Source organism: Erinaceus europaeus, chromosome 18, assembly GCF_950295315.1.
Source record: "Erinaceus europaeus chromosome 18, mEriEur2.1, whole genome shotgun sequence".
NCBI lineage: Eukaryota > Metazoa > Chordata > Mammalia > Eulipotyphla > Erinaceidae > Erinaceus > Erinaceus europaeus.
The window spans coordinates 57702224-57722279 of NC_080179.1; the positions used below are offsets into that span (position 1 = coordinate 57702224).

Sequence of the window (20056 nt, forward strand, 5' to 3'; positions counted from 1 at the left end):
GTAAATAGGCCATAATATCAAGCAATGCAGGGGAGCTGGTGTAATGCCCAACATCATTTATTTATTTTTTTTGTTATGTTAGAGACTTGCATATATGTAATATTATTGCTCCCAAATGAACTCCTTAATTCTTTCTAATTGAGAAAGGGAAAAGCTGCCAGACCTCCCACCTTCTGCACCCCATAAAGATATTTGATCCATACCCCATAACAGAGGGATAAAGAATAGGGAAACTTCCAATGGAAGGAAAGGGATATGGAACTCTGGTGGTGGGCATTGTATGAAATTGTATCCCTCTTATACCACAATCTTGTCAATCATTATTAAATCACTAATAAAATTATTTTTAAAAAAAGAAAAAAAGAAAAGGGGAGAAGAGAGAGCCAGAGAGAGGGCAAAAGATATCTTGGTACTAACTACCCCACACTCCATAGAGCTGCATCCAGTGCTATTCATTGTTGTTTCCATATGGTGCCAAGCTCTTACCATGGAGTGAGCTATCTCCCAGCACTCCTGGTTCCTTTTAGTGGAGAATAACATTAGGGAACTAAAGAGTGTTATTGCTCCTAGAACCTCATATAAGGCAATATTAACACATCAATGAATGCATACATAGAAATAATCTATTGTCCACTTCAGCTCATTCTAGAACTATTCTGTTTATTAGTATACTCTTTCCTTAATTGTAATTCTCTTACCTAGGAATGAAAAACCTGATTTCTATTATCCTTAAATATTAATTTTTTTTCAATATCCTGTTCACATCAGCTAGAAAAACTGACCCTGGACACTGCCCCCCCCCCATCAGACTTCTAGACCCTTTGACCCAAAGGTTTGAACCCAGTAAAAGGGAAAAAATTTATCTGTTCCTTTCTACTCCTCAGCTTGAGCTCAGTAGTTCTGGTTTCATCAGTTTCTAGCTTTCATTCATACTTTGATGTCTCCAGTACTTTCTTTTGTGGAACAGAGTTTTACTATTTCAGCGTTCCCTGCAGGCCATTTCTTTCAGATAGAGGAAGAAAGAGAGAAAGAAAGAAAGAAAGAAAGAAAGAAAGAAAGAAAGAAAGAAAGAAAGAAAGAAGGAGAGAGTGAGAGAAAGAAAGGAAGGAAGGAAGGAAGGAAGGAAGGAAGGAAGGAAGGGAGGAAGGAAGGCACTATGGCACCAGGGTTCCTATGTCATAGCACCTCCTATGTGGTGCTGGGGCTTGAAGCGAGGCTAAGCTCATGGCAAGGCATGCACCCTACCAAGTGTGTTTTCTCTCAGTTCATCTTTAATTCTTTTACAAACAAATCCACAAAACGATTTGTTTTATTTTCCTCTGCTTTTAACCCTTACATTTTGTTATACATTCACATCTAGTTTAGTAGCTGGAGGGGGAATGGAGTGCTTCTGCTATTATTTTTTCATGACATCCTCAAGTCTTCCTATTCTACCCTCTATTATTCTAACATACAAATTCCTCCTTCTTCTTTGAATAGCAAGACATGCATCAAGCATTTAAATGGCTGTGAATAGTTCCTAAAAGAAAAAATGGCAAAAAACTTTTTGTTTAGAGTTCAATTAACCCCAGTTCAGAGTTCTCTAATCTGTTGCTGATCTCTCTTTTTTGATGTCTATATCTATCTAGATATCTATCTATATATATCTTCATTATTTTTTTAATTGGAAGTTTAATGTTATAGAGTACAGTTATTGACACATAGGTAAATTTTTTCATTTCACCATGACAGGTGTCTGCAAAACATTTTCACCCCAAACCCAAGTCCTTTTTTACCATCATGCACCCAGACCCCAAAGCCTCCTTCCCAATGCCATCCCAGCCCTTGATCACAATACACATCTAGTCCAGGTTTTACAAAAACAGAAAGAAGGACATGCAAAAAGCTGATGATCTCTAGTTGCTTTTAATGACCTAAGGACAGACTAATAGTAACACCTAAATAGTGGGTTGGGTGATTGCCCATTAAGGGCCACACCCAATTTCTCTTGAGAGAAAAAACACTTCTAGCAGTCAGCAAACTATGCTAGACACTCATGCTAGGACCTGGCTGAATGGAACAGTGGACTTGTGGGGACTGAGAGATCATACTCAGATCATGCTATGCAGATGGTCAGTTTCTATGCTGCTTCAATTAAAATATTTATTTATCGGGAGTTGGGCAGTAGCGCAGTGGGTTAAGCACACGTAGCGCAAAGCTCAAGGATAGGCAGAAGGATCCCGGTTCGAGCCCCCTGCTCCCCACCTGCAGGGGAATCACTTCACAGGCGGTGAAGCACCTCTGCTGGTGTCTTATCTTCCTCTCCCACTCTCTGTCTTCCTCTCTTCTCTCCATTTTCTCTCTGTCCTATCTAACATTGATGACATCAGTAACAACAATAATAACTAGGACAATGAAAAACAACAAGGGCTACAAAAGGGAAAATAAATAAATATAAAAAAATTTATTTATCTAAAAACAAAGTTTTAAGATTTTTGACTTTTTAAAATGTATTTTGTGTATATGCATGTGGGCACACTTTTGAGTGTGTTGTGTGTGACTGTGTTCATGTGTGTGTGTGTGTGTGTGTGTGTGTGTGAGAGAGAGAGAGAGAGAGAGAGAGAGAGAGAAAGGAGAGCAGAGAACTGCTCAGCTCAGAGATTGAACCTGATTATCCTCTAATTCTTCTTCCTACCCTCTGCCAAATATTTTTCAGTTTCCAATTTCTTTTTATCTTTTCTTGTGATGATAGTAAAATTTTAAATTTTTGATATAAAAATTAAAATATATTGGTCTTTTGTGGCTTTGGCCCTAGAGTCTTATTTGGGAAAACCTCTGCTGTGTAGTTATTCTACATTTTCATTCAAAACTAGACTTCATCATTTACATTAAAATGCACATATCCATTGCTTTCCCTTTCTAATTTCATATCCACTGGGTCCTTTCCCTAACCATACAGATATTGCTAACTGTGCCATTCATTTTTGTTGGATAGTATGCCAGCTCCCCCCAGCTTAAACACCAGTATGTCTGTATGAGATTAGTTTGATCCCACTCAAAGCTGTGGTCTATTTATATAAACCACTTTTATATTTACATAAAGCACCACCTTCCCTCCAGGGCATTGGTTCAGTGGTAGAATTCTCACCTGCTCCGCCCCCTCTCCTTGTCACACCCTGATCTTCCACCAGTCACTTTTCACTCCACCCTCTCTATGACACATCCTGTTTCCACCCTACTTGGAGAGTATAAATACAGCTGCTCTTCTGATTAAAGACACTTGGAAATTGCTTTCCGGCTCCGAGAGTTCCAGAGTGTATCTCTTGCGAAGTTAGTGCGGCACGAATTCCCTATCCGTCTCCCATGCAGCAGCCTAGATTGGCTCCAGTTGAGTTCTCTCCAACCCAGAGAGCACTAGCTCAGGAAGAAGTACCCTCAGGCTATCCCGGCACATTTTTAGTGAGCACCAAAATTGGTTACAAATCTTGTTCTGCACAGTCTCTTCAGCATTTATAAACAAAAGACATTAAAAAATTTATATTAATTTATTCCCTTTTGTTGTCCTTATTGTTTTATTGTTGTAGTTATTATTGCTGTTGTTACTGATGTCGTTGTTGTTGGATAGGACAGAGAAATGGAGAGAGGAGGGGAAGACAGAGAGGGGAAGAAAGATACCTGCAGACCTGCTTCACAGCTTGTGAAGCGACTCCCCTACACGTGGGGAGCTGGGGGCTTGAACCCAGACCCTTATTCTGGTCCTTGCGCTTTGCGCCACGTGGTTAACCCCGCTGCACTACCACGCAACTCCCAAAAGGCATTTTTTAATTGAAACAACCATCCTTCCAAGTCATGTTAAATAATATCTGGACATGATAGAACATAGTTTTAAAATATAGGACTAACATACTGCTTTTTAAATGCCATGTCAAATGCCTTGAAATAAGTCACCTAGTAGGGAACACACCTAACTATGTGTCCTGGTACCACATGGGAGCTCCAGGGCATTAGGAAAAACTCCAGGAACACAGTGTTGTTTCTCCCTGCTGGCTGTCTCTCCCCACCTAAAGAAGAAAGAATAAGAAGATCAGGCCAGGAGTGGCGATATCATGCATATGAAAGACCCTGGCAAAATTTAACAAATGAAGAAATTAATAGCAAAGCTAAATCAATGCAATTCAAATGCTGGAATCTTTCAAATGATAAGATCACTGATGGGGCCAAAAGGAATCAACAATTACTTACACAGCCACATACATTTTTCTGACTCATACTACATAGGGTAGTGACTAAGAGTTAGAAGCATCTGCTCCTTGGCGTGTTTAGGTCTAGTTAATGCAGAGAACTAATGGGGAAAGATGAAAATTTTTGTACAGGAGCTTGGAAATTGGAAGCTGTTATTCAGGAATCAGAAACAATAAGTAATAATCTTTAGGGAGCAAAAACTTCTACAAAAGGATTTGAGGACATAGAAAGAAAGGAGATATCAAAACTAAATCATCAGGAACAAAGCACATGGGAAGAATGAAATTTCTTTTTTACTTTCAAATTGGCCGCTATCATTCATTCTCCTTTTTGTAAACAAACTGCCTCCTATTTAACATACAGTACTGCAGTGATTCCACTGCCATCTCCATAGGGGCAGTACAACACCCAGAAAACTTTAAAGGAATTAAAAGAAATGCATTCTATAGTTACTTTCAAGTTTTAATTTATTTTACTGGGTCCTGAAAGGAAATACCTGGACAACTTCTAAAAGCTTCTCTCTAGCTAGCGTCTGCCACTGCAACTAAGTGAAGATAAGTGGTAGGATGCTGTGATGTTATCAATGGTGATACCACAGCATAAAGTAGGAAGAAATAAATGGCACTGGGCTTCATTGGCTTAACCTCTGGAAGAATCATGGAGCTAAGAAGAGAGGTTGTGGGAGGGGATCAATAGCTGACAAAAGAAAAGAGTCTCAGTCAGTTGGAAAGGGCATTTATTTTCTCATGACATAGCAGAATAAATCATGTGGAGAATCCTACAACTCGAGGTTGTCTTTTGCAAAATAACACCCTCTGTTGTTTTTCCTAACATCTTTAAGAACTCTAGTACAATGTTTTTTCCTACATGGTTTACTGGAGACCGTGGAAGTATAGCTATCTAAATAGATTCTGGAAGACAAGCAAACTTGTTATCAATGTAAATGAAACAATGTCAGATACCTTGAAATCTGCCTAATAAAATGTGATTCCTCTTGGGAACAAGTTGCTTCCTCTATTAGTAAAATGACTCACAGTCTAATAGAAGTCATGGTCTCCATACTTCTTTTCATATAGTTATTGTCCACCATGCTTCACTAACTTTTTGTGTAAGTCAACTTTGGCTTGAGAGGACTCTTCCTTGCACGTATCATAATTTGTCTGAGCTATTCTGACATTTTAATTTCCTTCTTTACTATATGTTAGAGAACTTTATGTTAAGAAGTCTGTAAATATAACATTCCCTGATTATTTATCTCTTGATAAACCTATATTTCTAAACCTAAATTCCCAGAGAAGTCTTCCAACTGGCCCAGTAGGCAAGGTCACATTGTACAAAATAGGTGCTGGATACAGTTATGTTACGGGGGCAACTATATGTTTCCCTCTTGTGATAATAATTCTTTTACTTTCCTGGCCTCTTGCATGTACCATTTTACTGGTCCTGAGCCACTTTTTTCATGCAGATAGTAATAACCAGAGAGAAAAAGACAGAGGAAGAGAGACACTACAGCCCCACAGCTTCCCCCTGGCTTTATGGTTTGCTCCCTGGTGCTGGGACTTTAACCTGGCCACATGCATGATAAGGCACATGTCCTACCCAGTGAGCTTTCTCTCTGACTTCGTGGTCATTATTTTGTTAAACAGTAATGGTCAACTTAAAAAAAAAAAAAACTTTTGTCTCACTTTGTTTTTAGTGTAATATTTTTCATTTAAAAGTGACCTGGGGGTGGAGGTTGGGCGGTTGTGCAACAGGTGAGGCACATATGGCGCTAAGTGCAAGGACCTGCTAAGGATCCCAGTTGGAGCCCCAGCTCCCCACCTACAGGGGGTGGGGGGTGTCGCTTCATGGGTACTGAAGCAGGTCTGTAGGTGTCTATCTTTCTTGCTCTCTGTCTTTCCCTCCTTTCTCGATTTCTCTTAGTCTTAGCCAACAACACTGACAACAATAGCAACAATAATAATAACAATAGCAATGATAAACAACAAGGGCAACAAAAGAGAAAAATGCTGCCTCTAGGAGAGGTGGATTCCTGGTGCCTGCAGGCACTGAGCCCCAGCGATAACCCCGGAGGCAAAAAAAAATGGCCTGGGGCTTTATAGCAAGGCATCAAATTGTCTCTTGTTTTCCACATCTCAGATTTTCCTCTATGCAAGATTAAAATTTATGCCTAAAATTTCAATTTATCCAAAATAAAGAATGACACTAGAAAAGTCCACCTACCTATCAACATTCATGTAATATTTCTATCTATCGATCTACTTAATGCACACAGTTTCATTGATATACCAGTTTATTTTGGAGGGAGGGGTTTTGGGTAAGAAACATTCTATTTTCACTGGCCAAGGTATATATGCGTTATGTAAAAGCATTAGTAGCAAGGAAATAATAAAAAGAGAATTGTGCCTTAAGGTTCTTGCCATTACTTACTGTTCATAATCTATGGCATATTTATTTTTACCTCAACAACATTATAAGCTAGTTTGCAGATGAGAAAACTGAAGCTCAAAGAGGTTGAATGATGGACTCAAGGCCACACAGCTAATTCAGTAGTAGATTGAAGACATAAATTCAGGTGGTTAAGACTCACTTTAAAATCTGTGCCTATCTGAGAGATATTAGGGTGATGCTAAATCCATAGTAAGTATTCATAAATAGCAGACCCCGTTCTCTGCAAAGACCATTTCACTCCTGTCATCCTATGCATGATTTATTTTTAATTTATTATTATGATTGATTTTATGTCGCCTTCCTAAAACTGAGGTCTCATGGGTAGTTTTACACTTACACATGTATATGTGAAGCTCACCACACCCACCATCGAAGTTTCTGTGCCCACATACCTTCCTTCTGATAATCATCCTAGTCTTGACAAAGTCTAGGAGACAGTTTGGCGATTATTTTACTGGCCAATTCTTTGCTTTACTTATCTCTATTTCACATATGAGTGGAACCATATGGCAATTGTTTTTTACCTCTTATTTCATTGAGCATAATCAGAAAGTGAATAGAGTGGAATTATGACAATGATAGGCTCCATTTGCCATGGCATATGCCACAAGGGCTCTAAAAGTGAGTGGGTTGAGATTCCATTGAGAGCAGGATCTGAGCGTAGTTCTCCCAGCTGAATATGTAATTTCTTTCTTTTAACCATCCAAATACTGCAGACTTGTTTTATATCCCAGGGGCTGGAGTAATTTTACGAGACCCTTTATTTATCAAGTATAATGATAAGAAATAGAAAAGGTTGCAAGAACCCATTATAAAGAATGGAATTGCATGTTTTTTTTTTCTTTAACAGGATAGAGAGAAATGGAGGGAGGAAGGGAAGACAGAGAGACACCAGCAGACATACTTTACCACCTGTGAAGGGACTCCCCTGCAGGTAGGGAGCTGGGGGCTCCAACGGGGATCCTTATACTGGTCCTTGTACTTCACATCATGTGCGCTTAACCCGCTGTACTACTGCCCAACTCCCTGGAATTGCATGTTTTAGTTCTTATTAAATCATAAGCTATTTCCCTTATGATATGTGGGAAATGTTCTTAATTTTTTTAACTTTTGATTATATGTGCAGTCAGAAGTAGTATATGTAAGACACGATATTTATTGTAATAGCATACTGTATACAACTGCAGCTACATAAAATTATATACATATATGGATGAAATTGAAAATAATATAAGAATAAATATAAAAGATTTACTTAATATTAACTAGGATTTTAGCTGGTATTGTGCCTGCATGGGATAGTCTATGTAACTTATTACTACCTTTGGGATCATGAACCTGTGTTAACATATTCCAAAAATTAAAATAGGAAAAAAGTTATACTATTCTCTCTTTGGAGGTGAATTAGATTTAACACATTCCTATTTTTTGCTTTATTATCATTTAATTTTTCCCACTTATTTCATATTTGTATATATAATATTAAACCAAGTGAAAGTTGTCCATCTGGAGCTATTACTGAAACACCTAGGAGACACTGAAAGAAACAAATTGAATAAAATGAAGATCAAAATTAAAATGGGCTAGAGTATATATATATATATTCTTTTTTTGCCTGCATGACTTTGCAACTGCTCAATTCTATTGTCCCCAGTAGACTTATTCTTTTTTCCTTTCCAAATAGAGGGTGAGAGATAGAGAGGAGAGACGTCAAAGCACCACTCCACTGCTCTTGAAGCTTCTCCTTTGCATGATATTCCCCTATAGCAACCAGAGATTAGAACTTGGGTCCTCAAGTATGGTAAAGTGTGTGCTTTATTGGGTAAGGTCTCTCTTGGCCCTTGGACATACTTTGTGCAGTATATATTAGAGTATGCTGATGTGCAGTAACAAATCCATTTTTAATAATTCAGTGACTGAAAGAATAATATGCCTGGGACTGGGCAGTGGTGCACCCGGCTGAGCACATGTTAACATAAGCAACACCCTGGGTTTGATCCCCTCCTCCCCACTTGCAGCAGGTGCTCTTCGCAAGCAGTGGAGCAGGTCTTCAGGTGTATGTATATCTGTCTCTCTTCCTCTCTACCTACCTCTCTCCTCTCAATTTCTCTCTGTCCGTTCAAATAAAAATAGAAAGAAAAAGAAAAAAAAAAGCACGTGGGAGCAGTGGATTTGTAGTGTCAACACAGCAACAAACCCCAGAGATAATCGATAACCCTGGTAGCAATAATAAAAAAAAAAAGAACAGTTAATTTGTTCGCCCTCAAGTTTCAATTCAGTGTTAGATTTTGGGTGGCTCTCGGCCTCACGATTAGAAAGGCATTCAGATAGGCAACTGTTGTGCTCCTCAGTGCAGCATCTCAAGACTCTCAGTGCATCTGTCTGCGACAACAGAAGAGAGAGGGTGTAGAGAAGATGAACATGCCTTTTTGGAGTGCTTTCCCAGAGGTCCACACATCATCAGCTCCTCTCACAGTCCATTAGCTGTGCCTCAGCAACCAGGCACACATCACTGCATAGACACAGGGGGCATTTATTCTAGCAGGCTGGTCATATATGCTATCTTTTTACTGCAATGGGAGAAGGAGAAGGTGAATTTTGGTGGACAACTGGCATTCCCTATCACCAATATGGACAGTCAATGATTTGCTGAAAGAAGAGAGAGAATAACTTTGTCCAGGCAGGATGAACAAAAGCAAGGTTGTTAAATATTATACGGTAAACAAAAAGTATGCTGGACAAATTCCAAGACTGTTTGCACCATCTGTGTTTCTAGTTTTCAGTTTCTGTGGTTCTGGAGCAAGCAAGCATTCAATATATTTGACTAAAGCCAGGTGTCCATAATAGAAACTGAATAATATAATTCATGTTAGTGGGTAAAGTGGGTGTCGAATTATCATAGCATTGCACTGGATGGAAACTTAAAAAAATAAAATTAAATAAGAGATTAAGTTGCTTCTTCCATAGATCGGGTATCCACTGCATGCCAATTAATATAGAGGAAATAAAAAAAGTAAACTCATTCTTTTTTTGAGAAGAGGTAACATACTATTTATGGGAGATGTCAGTTAAAGAAAAGGGAAGATAAAAAGTAAATCAGAATGTGATATATTCCCAAGCTTATATATCTCACTCAATGAGGAAGAGGGTATCGATTAATATGAAGTTAATATTGAATATCTCTTACAAGATTTATACGATCAAAAATATATCTCTATTATAAGCTTGTTCCCCTGTGATTTTTCTCTTAAAATTGGAGATATCCAGTTTTATTTCATTGAAAATTCTAATTAACTTGGGATTAACTACAGTTTTACTGCTAATCCAAATCTATGACTCCATCCACTATTATACAGATTTATTTATGAATCAATTCATAGTTTCAGGCAAAACTAATCTGCTAGGAAGCTAAGGTATTCCACACAATTTACTATTTCTTTAAAATACACTCTCAGGTGTGATAATCACTTGAAATTCTGTCAAATACACTGTCATCTGTTGTTTATTCTTAAGTCAGATTGCAAATGTCTCCCAGGATTCATATGCTTGAATATAATGGCTTTATCCTGTTTTTTTTTATAGTTGTAGTTATTGAGTTATGGTTTTTTGTAGGTTCAGAGTTCATGGAGAAATTATAATCCTGAAAGTTGGGAGGGGAAATGTACTTCTGGTCATTTTATGCTTAGTCCTGGTTTCTGATTAGGTCTTGCTATGAACTCACTGGAATTCTTTTTGTTTTGTCGTGAATATCTGCTTCAGTTTATGCTTGTCACGCAACACTTAAAACTGGGACTAGAAATCAAGAAATTACATTTCCATTGGCTTTATCACTTTTTACTGGCCTGATCCTTTGCTGTGATGAGCCTTGGTTTTGAGCCTTCATTTAAATGCAGAGGTTGGGATCGAAGATTTTGTAGACAACCTCTTTTTGAAATATAAATATTTGAAATATAAATATTAGATGGATAACATTATTATCATTATTTTACTTATTTATTTTTTTGCCTCCAGGGTTACCCCTGGGGTTCAGTGCCTGCACTGTGAATCCATTGCTCCTGGAGGCATTTTTTCCATTTTTTGGATAGAATAGAGAGAAATTGAGAGGGGACGGGAAGACAGAGAGAGAGAGAGATGGAGAAAGACAGATAGACACTTGCAGACCTGCTTCACCGCTTGTGAAAATGAGACCCCTGCAGGTGTGGAGCCGGGGCTTGAACTGGAATCCTTGCACAGGTCCTTATGCTTTGTACTGTGTATGCTTAACTCAGTGCACCACTGTCAGCACCAACTGATAACTTATAAGTTGGATATCAAAATGTCAGCTTAATTTTCATTTTGAAAGAATCAGTTCCTTTAACTTTGTGTATAAGATGAGCTTTCATGAATGCCCTTTTCCTCAACTGCAGTCAGTACTCAAAGGCAAAAAATGGTTTTGCAGAAATGTGTGCATTTGCATGTTTAAATAGAATCTGATTTATATTGTGCCAAATACCATTACTGACAATTATGCAGGCTTTGAAATGAAATTATGACTTAAAATATATGTGGCATATGTTCTACTCCAATTACAAAATATGCCTAGGGAAATTTTTTCTTTTAATTCTACCATCCCTGTTTCAATCTAAGAACCATGTAAGTTGACCTACAGCTTCTTTTCTCTTGGCATGGATATTTCATCATAGTTTTTGAACATCAGGTAGCTTTAAATTTGATTTCATGCTGTAATAACAATCAAGTCACACAGTAGTTCACATTCACATAGTTTTTATTAGATGTCAGGCTAGGTGCCAAATGCTTTATAAGACTTATCTTTTTATTCTACTTTATAATCTCCATAACCAAGCTGCTCTATTTTGTATGTACTTAAAGAAAATCTTAATGCTCAGTTGGTATTACATACATATAAACATACATACACTGAATGCTCACGAGTAAAGAACTAAAGAGAGCAGTCTTTAGAAAATAAAAACCCTTACATCATGTGACAGATTTAACAAATTCTTTTTATTTACATATAAACGTGTCCACATACTTTCCCTATACACAGAAAAATCCTAAGTTTATATACATATATGATTCCCACATATTTTACAATAAACAGTATTTTATCTTGTCTCTAGATGAAAATAAGATGTCTCAAAACATTTCACACCAACCACAAAAGTACAAAACCACCTGATGAACTCAGCAAAAATTTCAAGCCTGAACTACTACACACTAAGCCTAGTATAATTTTTACAAAAGACAAAAATCAAACACTGTGCATTATCACCATAAAAGGAAAAGAAAGAAGATGTTAAAACAAAAACGAAACCAAAAAAACTAGAGCTTTTGAATTTCTGAACAGAGTGGTAAGAGCAGTTTTGTTTATTAGGCTTGTTCTTCCTTTAGTTTTTTTTAGTTTCACCTAGCTGTTATTTTACACATTAAAAGAGAGAGTGTTAACACCTATTAAAAAAAAAACAAACATCCCAAGATCTAGGAACCTTTCTTTATTCCCCTCTATTTATCTAGAGCCTCTTTCTGTGAAAATATAAAGATTATCTAGTTTTATGGCACAGGAGGAAGATCTCCCTTCAGAATGGGAGGACAGCAACTGTGAAGCAATATTAATTTTGAAGTAACCTGAAGAGCTTGATAAATTGAGTACTTTGGATATTATCACTTAGTAATAATTAGGAATGTTTTTGTGGGGACAAGAGGAGGTGCACCTAGTAGAGGACACAGAGTACAGTGCACAAGGAACCAGGCTCAAGCCCGCAGTCTCTACCTCCAGGAGACCTGAAGCTTCACGGTTAGTGAAGCAAAGCTGTAGGTGTCCCTTCATCTCTCTCTTTCTTTATCTCTTCAATCCTTCTAAATTTCTCTGTCTCAGTCTGTAAAAAAAAAAAAAAAAAAGAGCTGCCAGTAGCAGTAAATTTGTAGTACAGGAAATGTGATAACCTTGGCAGCATGAATAAAAAGTAATGTTTAAATATAACTTCGTTTCCACATAGAATTTAACTCCCTTTTCAAATAATTAGCTTCGTGCAATAGGAACTGAACCGAGTTGATTAGAAATAAGTTCATAATTCTATAATTTCCTCCCTTTACTTCATTTTATTTTCTCACCTAGGAAGTAATTTCTCAACTTGATTTGCTCTATTCATGTACATAAAAATCACATTATGAAATGAATAGAGTGAGGTTCTAATGTTAACAAAGATTTAAGGTATGGTTGGCTATTTCACAGCAATGATTTTAGCAAAAAAAAAAACAAAACAAAACACCCTACAAGACCCTCTAAAAGATCATTTTCATTACCGCTGAACTGACATATCCAGATTTTCTTTCTTAATACACCAATATTACCATTCAGATGAGACTCATATGGATGATGACCGACTTGTAGCTAGGTGTTCAAATTATATTCCATTCAACTCTAGCTCAAACAGCAATGTATTTAGTTCCACTGTGGCACTGTAACTTCACACATGAGTTCTGAGACAAATTTACTCCTTCATCTCTCATATCAATAACAGCACAGATGTGGGGGGGGCACAGCAATAAAAAATGTCAGAAATGGGATTCAACTATCACACACAATCTTTTCAGTTACTTTACTGGAACTGCTATTTTTAAGGTAACCTTCCAAAACATGTTTCAAAGGCAGGCTCATTTCAAGAGCAATGTTTATGACATGCACAATTTGACTCTTTCTTGTGTTCTTCTGTTGCTACCATTGATTCTTCTTTCAGAGAAACAACAGTATTTCTAAGACTTAGCCATCCTACTTGAAAGTGATGCTTTCAAAAACAGTTTGATTCTTTAAGGTACTTATGTTCAAAACAAACACATTTTATATTTAAAGATGTTTCTTTTTAAAATTTAGAAATCTCATAGGGAACCAACAGAAACAAAGAAACAAAAAGAATATTAAAAGAAGCTGGGCTTGATTCTTGGGCATTCTAATTAAATATATACTTGACTTTCATTTCTATCGCTGTGGAAAGATTTAGCCAGATGATAGATATGGAGTCTCACTATGGTAATTGTAGTCAGGGCAGACCTTTTGCACAAGTTTGTAATCAACACTGTAAAAGGCAATGTAAATGCAGATGACCTTGAAGGGCTTGGAGCACAGCCAGGATACATGGCTTTGAGTCTGCTCCTGGTAGCAGATCTTCGATGGGTCAAAGTTGCACAGGGCGGTTTTCTTTGCCCGATCTGTTTTTTCATATTCAATGCGACAGTTGAATGATTTAGACTCCTTGGTCTCCAGGGTGGACTGTGGGGAAACTTCAAATTCCACCACTTTGGAGGGGGGTACCAAACTAACTGAAACATTGCCTAGGCCTGTGGAATTATGTCGGAAATAAACACTGAAGGTTCCATTTCCATGGTCAACAATTTTCCCTGTGATGAGGAGATTGAGTTTAACAGTTTTAATGTTGGAATGAAAGTCACCCCATCCAAACATTTTCTTAAATTTTCCTGTTTTTACTATTGGTCTCCGTTTAGTTCTTGCCAGTGGTTCCTGAACTTCTGTGATGTTGGCCAGCCAATCCCAAAAGTTTTCCATGCTGTCCGCGTACGCCAAGTGCCCTGGCTTTGGAACTGGAGACTGTTTAACAAACAGACGCAGAGGATTGATGATCCTTGAGTGCACCACATTTCCAACCAATGTCCCTGGAGCATCTTTGTCATCCCAGTCCAGTCCCTCTGTGGCATGAACCACCTTTTTACTGTCACAAAATAGCTGTTTAAAAAGAAGAAAGAGAAATGAACTTCAGGTTAGGCTTTGAGGGCACTCATATTAAAGACAAAGCACAAGGGAAATTCATAGGGCATTCTTTTTATTCTCACTTAACAGTTTTTTCACACACAGAGCTGAGCTTAACAGTGGAAGGAAAGTTATTCAAACAATATAGAACTGTGAGCACATACTTAAAAGATGGTGGGGTTAATAACAGAGTACTTCGTTTTCATGGGTTCATGTGCGTTTTGGTCTCTGTTTCCTAATCTTCACAATTCTATCTCTCCAGATAAAAGGAAGTTGAATATTTTAAGCTTTCATTTGATAAAAACATTAAGTTTTCAAAGTCTGTCCCACCCACCCTCTCCTCACTAGGGAGAAGGCATTTCTCAAATGCTGAAAGTTTACAAAAGGAAAGTTAAGCCATCTGATATGTTGGTAAATCCTAACAGATATTGTCGGGTCTCTTGAATTAATACACGAGTATATTTTATAACTGAATTATACTCTGGAAGGCAACATTCCTAAGAAAAATTTACATAGTATCTCCCTTCAAATGTACCCAATGAAAGCATAGGGCATTATTTGCATTTCTATTTTTTTTACTCTTTTTGTAGTGAGTTTCTATGATGTTTGAAAACCAGTTAATCAATATGGATTTTCAGAGACAGAGAGAGAGCCAGTACATATGAAACCATTTCCTGGAATGAATATACATGGATGAGTTATGGAGTTTGGAAAATGGAGGTATTTAGTGGAAACATTGATAGTCTCTTATCTCTAATGGCAGAAACCACTCTTGTAATGACTCTCCAGAGAACTGTCACCATTGATGAAAAGGTTGAGAAAGAAATGAGGCTGTATTTATTTATTGTGTCATCAACTTGCTCAAACTTGGTAAAGCACCTTACAAAATGAATCTCAGATTATTAAATATATATATATATATATATATATATATATATATATATATATATACTGCTTTAAATCCAGTTTTGCAAACAAAAGACATAATCTAGAATATAAATATTGTACTAGACCACATATTTGAGTTTAACAGTGTGAGGTATTTTTTTTTAACATTTATAAAAGTACAGATGTTCTTACAGAGATTTGTAGAAAGAATTTTCATTTATAGCTTCTCAAGATCAGTTTAGGGTTATGAATATGAGGACTTAAATGTGAGTGTGTACTCCTCCACCTCTGCTTTTTTCTTTGTGGTATTCCCACCCACGTTGTCCCATTTGGTTGATTTCAAAAAAAAAAAAAAAGTTATTCATTTCTAGCATATTTAAAATTTTCTCTCCACTTAAATTACTGAGGTTTGCCAGAAGAGGAAATTGATAAGATGCGTATTTTCTACATTTTTGAGAATCTAAAATGGTACTACCTCTCTTATTTAAAGAGTTCATATATACTTATGTCTCCTGGTGCAGAAAATTTGGCATATGCACTTGAAAAGAGGGATCATTACTTAGGGTTTCTAGCTCAAAATAAACTGTTACTTACACTAGCTTTCCATTAAGAATATTCTTTATTATGTTGTGCACAAATCTCATTCAAATCAACTGCTTCTCACTGGAGGAATTCAATGGAGGCTCCAGTTAAGAAAAGTCTCCTGAGAAGTGATGCTGTATGCTTGATGCAATGTGCTCTGATCTCTCTCCAACAAGAGAGCCAAGGATCAATGGGCAGTGAAGAAGTTCCTTCCTGATCGAAGTCCAATTTCCCTTCTATATGATTATTGTTCTTTTTGCCCAGAGTCTATTATCTATTTTTCAGTTGTTTCCAGCATGTCATGAGTTTTGTTTTTTGCCTGATCAGTGCTGACAGACGCATCTACCACTTGCTGAGATTCTCTGGGATGCAAGAACTCCTATCTATAACCGCTGGATCTCTACTCCCACAATTAGAACAACTTTCGACATTCCTTCTTTACTTTTGTTTTCCTTCTTCTCAACCACAAGATAAAGTCCTACGATTTTTTTTTTGCCATTAGTTTGCTTAAAAGAAATCTCATTTCTTACTTTTGTACATTTGATACTGATTAATACTTTGTCGGTAGAACTAAGATCTATTTTCCATTCAAAAACATTTATTTTCAGGGCCCAGGTGGTAGCCCATTGGGATAAGCACATATAGTATGAAACACAAGGACAGCACGAGGATCCCGGTTTGAGCCCCTGGCCCCACCTGCAGGGCAGTCACTTCACAAGCGGTGAAGCAGGTCTGCAGGTGTCTACCTTTCTCTCCCCCTCTCTATCTTCCCCTCCTCTTTCATTTCTCTCTGTCCCATCCTATAACAAAAAATGACCTTTGGGAGCAGTGAATTCATAGTACTGGCATCGAGCACCAGCAATAACCTTGGAAAATAAAAACAAAATTATTTTCTTCCACATGTATGACAACATTCTATTATGAATGACTATATGTTCTTTTTGTACTTTAAAATACTTGTTTCACATTACACATTTTAATGTATTTTTTTAATGCCTGGTACTTTTTTTTCTCTCCCTGCTATTTTATTATTGAAAATATATAAGTATATTGCATCTATCTTTCAAAGACAAATATGTTTGCAATTATATAGGATTTTTTTTTTAGATTACTCCAATCTGGTGGAGCTGGGCTTGGGTTTGAACCTAGGTCATATGCATGATAAAGCAGACACACTATCCAGCTAGGCAATTTTGCTTGCCCAACAATGTAGAATTCTAAATTAATAGGTACTAGGGTTTTTTTTTTCTTTTGCCTCCAAAGTTATCACTGGGGCTCAGTGCCTGCACTATGAATCCACTGCTTCTAGAAGCCACATTTTTCCTTTTTCATCTTTCTTTCTTTCTTTCTCTCTCTTTCTTTCTTTTGTTGTTGGATAGAACAGATAGAAATTGAGAGAGGAGGGGAAGACACAGAGGGGGGAGAGAGAGGCAAACATCTGCAGACCTGTTTCACCTCTTGTGAAACAACCTCCCTGCAGGTGGGGAGGCAGGGACTCAAATCAGAATCCTTGCACTTTTGAATCCATTCTTAGGGCAGCTGGTGCCATCTTGGTAGAAGCACACTGTCTGTGACAGGAAGGCAGAGAATTTCTGGGTGCTTAACTTCTGAACTCAGTGGCAACAGGATATTAAACTGCCCAGAAAGACTCACCAGTTTAAGAGAAAAACCGGACTGAGAACTAAAGCCCAGTGGTTTGCTCATGCTGCACCACAGCAGACTAGGAAACTAAACCCTAGCCAACTCTCACAAGCATGGTCATGGAGTAGCAGCTGCTATATGACATTCCCATGGTCAACTTGTTAAAGTAAGGGGAAAAAAATCACCTGAAAAGTTGCTAAATTAGAAGTGGGACTTCTTAAAAATCACTTAGTCATAGTGTCTGGGAACTGGACAACAAGATCCCACGTTAACATCACAGGCACTAAGTAAGCCAGGTGACACATGATAGAATCCTCTATACCCTTCCCCACCAAGAAATGTAAACAGGGAAATCTAACAGTATAGCCACAGTGCCACTGCTGGCTCCAAAAAAAATATGCTAAATGTGCAAGTCTTGAAATACATGAGATAAAGCCATGTCAGGACACAAAGAAGATCAGATGTACAAAGATCTGGATAAAATTTCTGAAATAGAATTTTGAAAACTCATTATTATGGCAATTCAAGAATGTAAACTTAACAAGCAGAAACATACTCAAGAACTGATAGGTCACTTAACCAAAAAAGAAAGATTCCACTCAGAACCACAAGTTGGGAAAAAGAGAGATTTCTGGAGGCATGGCTATGGAGTAAAAGCAGACTCACTTTGCTCTCTCCACCAACTAAAACAAGCAAAAAAAAAAATTATGATACATCTAGCGGAGGTGGGCCTACGGAGCAGCAGCAACTGTGTTTCTCCTGTCTCCTCTCTCAGGTTAACTAGGAATACCAAAGGAGATCATCTGGGACCGCAACAAGGCAGGACTAGAATGACATCAGAAACCCAAAAAATCACCAGTGAGTCCAAATATGTGTGACTCATGGACAGAGAGGATCCTAGGGAGAGATTAAGTGGCTGGTAACAGTCTGGCAGTTTACCACCTCGTCTGTTTCACCAACAAAAAGAAGGCTGAAGGGAGGAGAGGACTCCCTTAAGACTCACCAAATGAAACTATGAGTCTCCATTGCTACTTCCCTCAGAGGCTGGAACAGCAGGGGGGAGGCCCTGTGCTAACACAAGGGGACAGAGAACTAACCAGGGAACTCAGGAGGAAATCTACACCTTGGTGGCTTAGTGGTGGGGCTGTGTGGTGGGAACCATTCCATGTTGTTCTCCTGATGAGAACATAGTGAATATTTGCCCAAAACATACACACTATAAACAGGACTTGTTTAGAAACTCACAGGACCCAGCAGTGCCTAGCATGGCAGAGAAGCTGAATTGAGCCTGGAGATTTGGATCCTTGGGTTGTGAGAGTCTCTTTGCATAACCACTATATTATCTCTCCCCCACCCTGCTTTATCTCTCTGTCAGGAATGAGGTATTAAGATAAAAAGCCTACTTATAGTTTAAAAGCCCTTAGGCTCCCATAGCCTACACAAAAGGAAAAGAACAAAAGAGGCTTTTAACAGCCTCTGTGCTCCAACTCAAAGATTGAAATAATATTGAAACAAATGTCAATTTCCATAAATATGAACCCTTTAAGTACCTTACATAGCCACAAGTCAGTCCAGACAAGAGTGATCAGTAATTTGAAAAGTACTGAGAAAGGGACCTCATAACATACTATATAAAATGGTTAAACCAACAAGAAGAAATACTGGAGAAATGAACCAGGACAAGAGTCTAGCTAAAAGCACCCCAAAGGGTGAAGCACAAAATAATGAGGTCAACATCCAAACACTAGTTAAGGAAATAATCACAGGAGTGAGCAAGGAGTTTGAAAAGAATTGTCATCAGAAATGTAGAAACAACAAATGAGACTCTGGAATAAAACACTAATTATCTCAAGGTTCTCAGAGAGCTGAAAGCTGAAATAGCTGATCAAGAACACAACTAGCTGAACAAGCTAAAACAGTATCAGAACAGGGTAATAAAATAGATGAAATCTAGAAAACAGTAGAGAGGAGGGAGAATAGAATCAATGAGGCTGAAGAAAGAATCAGCAAGACCAACAATGAATTAAAGACAACTAAAAAAGAAGTAACAGATCGCAAAAAGAGATTAAGAGAACTGAAAACAACAACAGAGACCTATGGAATGACTTCAAAAGAAACAATATACACATTATTGGCTTAGCAGAGGAAGAAAGAGAGGGAGGGGAAGAAAGCATTCTTCAGGACATAATAGCTGAAAACTTCTCTAGTCTAGACAACATCAAAGACATAAAGGTTCAAGAAGACCAGAGGGTTTCAAACAGAATTAACCCAGACTTAAAGACAATAAAACACATCATATTTAGAATGGAAAGGAATAAGGATAGGGAAAGGATCCTGAAGGCTGCAAGAGAAAAACAAAGAGTCACCTACAGAGGAAACCCCAAAAGATTAGCAGCAGACTTCTCCACACAAACACTATAGGCCAGAAGAGAATGGCAAGATATCTATCGAGTGCTCAATGAGAAAGGCTTTCAACCAAGAATACTGTATCCTGCTAGACTGTCATTCAGA

At 37.8% G+C, this 20056-nt stretch overlaps 1 protein-coding gene across 1 annotated transcript in view; it reads right to left on the minus strand.

Annotated features, from left to right (window-relative positions):
* Positions 1–11656: 11656 nt before the first annotated feature.
* Positions 11657–20056, minus strand: part of NXPH2 (neurexophilin 2) — a 150801-nt gene continuing 142401 nt past the window's right edge. The window contains exon 2 of the mRNA XM_060178058.1: positions 11657–14410. Coding sequence (XP_060034041.1) covers positions 13667–14410 — 744 coding nt within the window. The 3' untranslated portion in view covers positions 11657–13666. The remainder of the gene's footprint in view (positions 14411–20056) is intronic.